The sequence below is a fragment of the Mandrillus leucophaeus genome, unplaced genomic scaffold (assembly GCF_000951045.1).
Source record: "Mandrillus leucophaeus isolate KB7577 unplaced genomic scaffold, Mleu.le_1.0 Scaffold56, whole genome shotgun sequence".
Classification (NCBI taxonomy): domain Eukaryota; kingdom Metazoa; phylum Chordata; class Mammalia; order Primates; family Cercopithecidae; genus Mandrillus; species Mandrillus leucophaeus.
In genome coordinates this window covers 2,274,762-2,282,106 of record NW_012106030.1, presented here as the reverse complement: position 1 = coordinate 2,282,106, position 7,345 = coordinate 2,274,762, and the positions used below count along the sequence as shown (strand labels likewise).

Below are 7,345 nucleotides of genomic sequence, written 5' to 3'. Positions count from 1 at the left end.
TTTTTCATAAATACAGTTCTGCACTTTTCACAGCATAGAAATTTAGTGAAAGAGCACTGCTATTTTCAGGATTCTTTCCTCCAGGGGAGGTCTGTTTCTTCAGAAGGTTCAAATTCAGAGGGCAAAAGAAGGCAACCACCTTCCTCCCCTGCCCCATGGCTCCCAGGTGATAGGGGGAAGAAAGGGGAAAAAGGATAAAAAGAGACAGAGAAGATGGAATGGTTCAAAATTTAAAAAAAAAAAAAAAGAAAACAACCCATCCAAAAAAAGCATGAAAAACCCAGGTCATTACTGAGGGTCTTATACCAACAACTAAAAAGAAAAGAAAGTAAAGGAAACAGATGTATGTGATGTATGCAAGAACCGAGACCAGCACCCAATATATTTCTCTAAACCAGAGGCCAAAATGGGTTACCACACTTTAAACAAAATTCCAAAGAGTGCAAAAAAGGTACCTATTCATCTTCTATCTGAATTAGTATTTTTTCAAAGCCCTCCTATAACGGAATTATTCCTTCTAAAATGCTTTAATAATTCAATACTGTGCTTATAGTGGCTATTTAGATGCTCTAAAAATCACAAAATATATTACATATGTAATCATACAGGTGGGTGTATAAGTATCATGCTACCATCCCTGCTCTACAGACGAAATGGAGAGATTTAAGTCTTGCCTTAATTTACTCAGAAAGTGAGTTAATCTGCTATTAGAACCATGGATAAAGATACTCTGTAACTATGCAGTTGTACATATACACATAGATAACCCACAAGCCATCATCTCCAGATTCTTATGAGAAACAAGCTGAAGACGTGTACACATCTGTCAGATACACATGTGGGTGCACACAGACATCAATGTAACAGATGAATAGCAGTCCATTTGCCAGTTGTAGGGACCTCTTTAAGGATCCCCTTGCTTGATGCTGATCTAATATAAATCCTTTTATCTCTGACAGTATCTAAACAAAGTCTCTTTGTAAAGAGACTTTGAACTTCTGGCTTAGAAGCCGAGGAGGGAAGAGAGAACGAGAGAGAAGAAAACAGTAGGAGAGAAAAGAAAAGAAATTGTGGGCATGGATGTGAAAGCGTGAACTAAGAAACTAGGCAGTTTGAAACGACCCCCTCAGAGCCAGGGCATGGGGAGGACTCCTACTCACATCCACTGGACGTTGTTTTTAGACTTCTTCTTAATGAGGTGGATGCCTTCCAGAACGTTGGTGATATCATAAATCCTTCTCTTTTGCACTTTTAGCACTTCTGCTGCCTTGTTCAAATCCAAGACCCCATCGGGTGACTGGCTCAGGAGCTGAATGAACTTCTTGGTGAGCAGACCAAGAGACGTATCATACCGCGTTTTTTCTGAGGGAGATTTTGGAGCTTAAAGAAAAACAAAAACCGAGCGGGTGGGGGATAGGGGGAAAGGTAAAGAAATGAAGGGTGTCTTTGCAGTCAAGCAAGCTCTCTTTCCCACTGCAGCCAAAGTATTAGTATCTGAAGCAAGGCTGTCATTGCTGTTGTTGTTGGCAAGTCATAGAAAGCTATGAAAGTTTTTTATTAGAACAGGAAGGGACAGTAAAAATTCCAGGGTTTGATGAAAGCATTTCACCTTGAATTTCTCAAGTTTCTACCTTGGCTTACACGATTCCCTGTCTCTAATGAAGAATTTACACATAGCAGGAGCTAAAAAATATCTTTCAAATGAATGAAAGAGTGCTGTGACCTCAGGGGACCAGCACACATGAGGTCTACGGTGATGGAGCCAGGCTATGAATCTCACTAGCACTGCAGGACAAGATCTTAAACAGACCCGTCTCAAATGGCCTTTCAGGCTCTGGTATCTGTGTGTGCATGTATCACCTGTTCACCAATTTTCCAAATAATGCTTCATTTTGATAAATAATTACCTGGAAAAGTCTTCTGCCAAATCTCCCCATCTCTCTTAAAGGAAATTTCCTTATTTAATATTGTACTTGTTCCCCCATAGGTGCACAAGTCAAGGTTTTAATTTAGTGTCACACATCATTTGTGGATTGCCTAATGCATGAACTACAGGAAGAGAGAGAACAAAGTCTAATTTAGCCCTTATGTTAAATGCAAACACATACATAAAGGGACTATTTGGCTATTTCTAACCTACGTTTCTCTCTCCCCCACAAGAAACAGTAAAAGTATTTGATAGAAAGAGAAACAGCCTGCAATTTATTGGGCTCAATCAATTCTTACTCTACCATATGCTGAGCTGGAGATTGAGGTCGGCACAGACACTAGTGACTCTGGCATAGTTCGTGGACATCCAGTTTGCCTCAGACTCTGAAGCAATGTCCATTAAGGGAAGTTAAAATTAAATTTGATGTAGAATGATGCCAAAAGCTCGTATTCCGAGTTGGAAAATGAAACTGCATACAGTTAAAAGAAGCCTTCCCTTATGGTACCAGCGTGACTCTGTAGCCTTTCACCGGTTGTCTGCTGACATTGTATTTATTTTTTTGGATAAGCACAGAAAGAAATGAAAAAGAACAAACCACGCCAGAATTATTCACACCTCGGCATCCTTCCGGCCATAAGCTTTGAAAGTTGGAAATTCCACACCACGAAGAATAAGGAAAGAGATGAAAGGATCCTTACTTTTTGGACTATCTGGACTTCGTAGTGCAGCTCTTCCTTTGCCCTTGGGGGTTTTTAAACCATCTGAGAGGTACTGATGACCACTTTCTCCTAGCTCCAGCCTTCGCTTTGCCTGTAATAAGAAAGTGCGATCTCTCGTCACCGGTCATATGGACAAGAACAAGAAGGGAGGCAGTTTGTGGGCTGGCCTGCCAAATGCTGCAGGCTCATGCCAGCTCTCACCCCTCTGCTCCACCCCACTCAGCATCTTGTCATTCCCTAGAGCCAGGATTCTAGCTTTGGAGGCCGGGTTGTCATGCACACTCTCTTCACCTGCCGTGATCATCCGTCCACACCCAGATGGACAAACACAGCGATCCTTCAGCATTAGGTTCAGGAGTCACTTTGTTCATTGATTCAACACATCACGTGCCTGGCATGGGGCTGGATGCTAAGAATATCACAGGCGCCGTGGGACTTAAATTCACTTTCCACAGTGAGTCTTTCCTGCCCATCTCCTATTCTCTGACCTGGGTTGGGCCCCCTTCCTTGTGCTCCCCAAACACTCAGTGTTTATTTGTATCATGACACTTATTCGGTATTACTGCAAGACTTATCTGTTTCTCATTTCCTTTAAGGCAGGGACTGTTTCCCATTTATCTTTGTATACCCAGCGCTTGGCACAGAGCCTGGGTTTCTGTAGATTTTCAATCACTCTCTCTATATACTGTATATTCAATGAGAGAAAGGGTGATTGAATAGTAACACAACTAGTCACAGACTACAAATGGTCCTTCATCGGGAAAACAAATACTGCAAACATGCAATTTTGGGCTTCAACCAATATTACTTTCTCCATTTTCTCACCAAGCCTGGCAAATGAGAAGTCCTTGTCTAAGTGTTTAATTTAACTCCAATTCAATTTTAAAATATCCACAAAGTGTCTTCTAGGTACCTAGACATTGGGCTTAGTAAGCAAGATAGATAAGGGGCTTCAAGTCCAAGAGAAAAGATAGATGGTTAAGCAGTTGTTAAGTACCAACTGTATGGGTATGACAGGTGTTTTAGGAAATAAGTGGCACCAACCAGACACGCAGCACAAAAATATGTATTTAGGCTCATTTTCAGGCAGATTCTTCTAACGAGATTTGCATTTTTTTTTTTTTTTAGACGGAGTCTTGCTCAATTGCCCAGACTGGAGTGGAGTGGTGTGATCTCGGCTCAGCAACCTCCACCTCCAAGTTCAAGTGATTCTCCTGCCTCAGCCTCCCCAAGTAGCTGGGACTGCAGGTGCACGCCACCACTCGCAGCTAATTTTTGTATTTTTGTTAGAGACGGGATTTCGCCATGTTGGCCAGGCTAGTCTCGAACTCCTGATCTTAGGTGATCCACCCACCTTGGTCTCCCAAAGTGCTGGGATTGGAGGCGTGAGCCACCACACCCAGCCGAGATTTGCAATTTCAAAATAACTCCCCATGATGTGAAAATGTATGTAATAACTTATCAGCGGAAGCTGGATATTCAGCCCCTCTATGGAAAGTTACCAGCTAACCCTGCACCGTCTACTACAATAGCCACTGGCTGCTAGCTCATCCAAACTGACACGTGGTATAAGTGTAAAATACATGCTGAATTTCAAAGACTTAGTACAAAACAGGGTAAAATTATCTCAACAATTTTAGTAGTGATCACGTTAAATGAAATAAATAAAATACAACTGACCCTTGAACAACATGGGTTTGGATTGTCCGTGTCCACTGATTTTATTTTTTTAGAGACAGGGTCTTACTCTGTCGCCCTGGCTGGAGTGCAGTGGTGTGATCTCAGTTCATTGCAACCTTGACCTCCCAGGCTCAAGGAATCCTCCCATCTCAGCCTACCGAGTAGATGGGACCACAGGTGAACACCATGATGTCTGGCTAATTAAAAAATTTTTTTTGGTAGAGATGGGACCTCCCTATGTTGCCCAGGCTGGTGATGAGCTCTTGGGCTCAAGCGATCCTCTCACCTCATCCTCCCAAAGTGCTGGGATTATAGGCATGAGCCACTGCACCCGGCCATGAGTGTGTCCACTTATATGTGGGTTTTCTTCCTCCTCTGCCATCCCTGAGACAAAAAGACCAACCCCTCCTCTTTTTCTTTCACCACAGCTTCCTCAATGTGAAGATGACGAGGATGAATTTTATGATGATCCACTTCCAGTAATTAACAGTAAATCTATTTTCTCTTCTTTATTTTATTTTTTTCATCCAGCTGTTCTATATGCCCATATGTCTTCTACACTTTGAACCCTGGACCAAGTTCAGCTGCTAGGAAATGCAAATTCTAGAGCACACCTAAGATGCATTGGATCAGAAACTCTGGGAAAGGGGCTGAGCCATCTAACAGGTCTTCCAGGTGATTCTGATACACCTTCAAGTTGGAGAAACCCGGCTTTAGATCTTAGGGGAAAAGAGTAAGACCCTCAGGCAAAGCCCCGCTCTGGCCAGCACGGCCTATTTCACACACCCTCACCTCTAGTTCTGCTTGGCTGATGAGGGAAATCTATCCTGTGGATTCCACTTTCATTCACTCCAAACCTTCTTTTATTAATAACAGTTTCCCTCTAGCTTAATTGTAAGAATACAGTATATAATACACATAACATACAAAAGGTGTTAATTGACTATTTATGTTATTGGTAAGGCTTCCAGTCAACAGGAGGCTATTAGGGCTGGATGTGTGGCTCACACCGCTAATCCCAACTACTCAGGAGGATGACTTGGGGCCAAGAGTTCAAGACCAGCCTGATCAACATAGCAAGACCCCATCACTGAAATAATAATGAAAACCCCAAACAGCAGGCTATTAGTTAAGTTTAGAGGAATCAAAAGATATATCTAATAAGTTTTGACTGTGTCAGGGCACCTCTAACCCCAATGTTGTTAATGGGTCAGATGTAGCATTAAAATTATTTCACGTTTCTTTATATATATATTTTTACGGTGTGGCTTGCCTCAGTGGCACACCTTATTGTTCTACTGCAGTGCTGAGTTAAACATTACTCTAATGGCCCCGGAAGGACAATCTGCTTGCTGGACTTCATCTTCCCCTCCCAGCCATTCTGTCAAGTCCGCGTGTGGGCCTGCTGTGGTTGGTCCAGCAAACATTCCCTCTTTATCAGGCAGAAGCTCCCTGTTTGTTCCTTGGGGAGCCATCCCTTTCCCGGTCTAAGCGCATCTGTGCACACAGGTGATCCAGGCCTGGCTAATCATTGTGTCCCATCCTGCCCTCCCTGCCCCTACTGCGAACAGGTTGAATGGCTCATGACCAAGGCTGGAGGAGCAAAGGCTAACCCCAGGAATGTTTCTGGAACTGTCTGGCAAGAAGCAGGTATGTCTTTCCAGTAAGGTTGGTAAGTGAGGAGCCTAAAGCTGCCTGAGAATGGGGCCTCCCCAGGGGAAAGCACAGTGGAGAGAAGGAGAGAGAGGGGTCTGAGACCACCACTCAAAACTCTGGCTCTGGTCATGCCCTGGGGGCAACTGTTGATCTTTCCCAGACTTTCCAGTTACATTAGCCAACAAACTCTTTTTGCTTAAAGCATTTTTTTTTTTTTTGAGACCCAGAATCTCACTCTGTTGCCCAGGCTGTAGTTCAGTGGCATGATCTTGCCTCGTTGCAAGCTCCGCCTCCTGGGTTCACGCCATTCTCCTGCCTCAGCCTCCCGAGTAGCTGGGACTACAGGCGCCTGCCACCACGCCTGGCTAATTTTTTGTATTTTTAGTAGAGATGGGGTTTCACCATGTTAACCAGGATGGTCTCAATCTCCTGACCTCATGATCCGCCCTCCTCGGCCTCCCAAAGTGTTGGGATTATGGGCGTTAGCCACTGCGCTTGGCTGCTTAAAGTGTTTTGAGTCGGGAACCTAGAATTGTGCTGTTGCCAGTGACAGCTTGTGGAACTGGCTGAGTCAAGATGGCTATGGCGTGACAGGGAGCTGGCAGGCCTTGTTAGAGTGGCAGAGTGTGCTGGTCACTTCTTGTGACCGCCAGGAAGATACTACAGATAGAGAGAAACTACATCTGAGACGGGCCCGCCTCAAAGAAAACAGCTTTGCTATGGAGGCCTTCTCTACAGAAAGCAATCTAAGGAGACATAGAGCTGTATTCTCTGCCCAAATTAAAGTCAACAGATGGGCTGGGCACAGTGGCTCACGCCTGTAATTTCAGCACTTTGAGAGGCCGAGGTAGGCAGATACCTGAGGTCAGGAGTTTAAGACCAGCCTGGTGAAACCCTGACTCTACTAAAAATACAAAAATTAGCCTGGCGTGGTGGCACGCACCTGTAGTTCCAGCTACTTGGGAGGCTGAGGCATGAGAATTGCTTGAACCTGGGAGGTGGAGGTTGGTGCCCCTGCAATCCAGCCTGGGTGACAGAGAAAGACTCTGTCTCAAAAAATAAAAATAAAGTGAACAGAAGGAAGATAAACTCGGAAAAGAGTCTGGGACCCAGAACTCTTAGGGACGTAGGGCTGTGCCTCAGCAGTAAAGAACCAACCACTGGCCAGTAGGCTGGGGGCATATTTGTTTTGTCTCTCTCTCCCAGGCTACTGTTTCAGACTGCCATGAGGCAAAGGCCTATGGAAGCATTAAACTGTAGGTCAGGGAAATTTCCAGAGGTCTACTGCTAAGTGACTGAGACCTAACTTGGAAAGACCAGGACTAGTCTTCACGTGTAACTCTGGTTACTAAGCACCAAA

At 44.2% G+C, this 7,345-nt stretch overlaps 1 protein-coding gene across 1 annotated transcript in view; it reads right to left on the bottom strand.

The window, feature by feature from the left end:
- The window catches only part of E2F3 (E2F transcription factor 3), a 90,848-nt gene that overhangs the window by 13,100 nt on the left and 70,403 nt on the right, over window positions 1-7,345 (bottom strand). The window contains exons 2-3 of the mRNA XM_011998163.1: window positions 2,629-2,740; window positions 1,161-1,362 (exon numbers count right to left, since the gene is read on the bottom strand). Of these exons, the coding sequence (XP_011853553.1) occupies window positions 1,161-1,362; window positions 2,629-2,740 (314 nt within the window). The remainder of the gene's footprint in view (window positions 1-1,160; window positions 1,363-2,628; window positions 2,741-7,345) is intronic.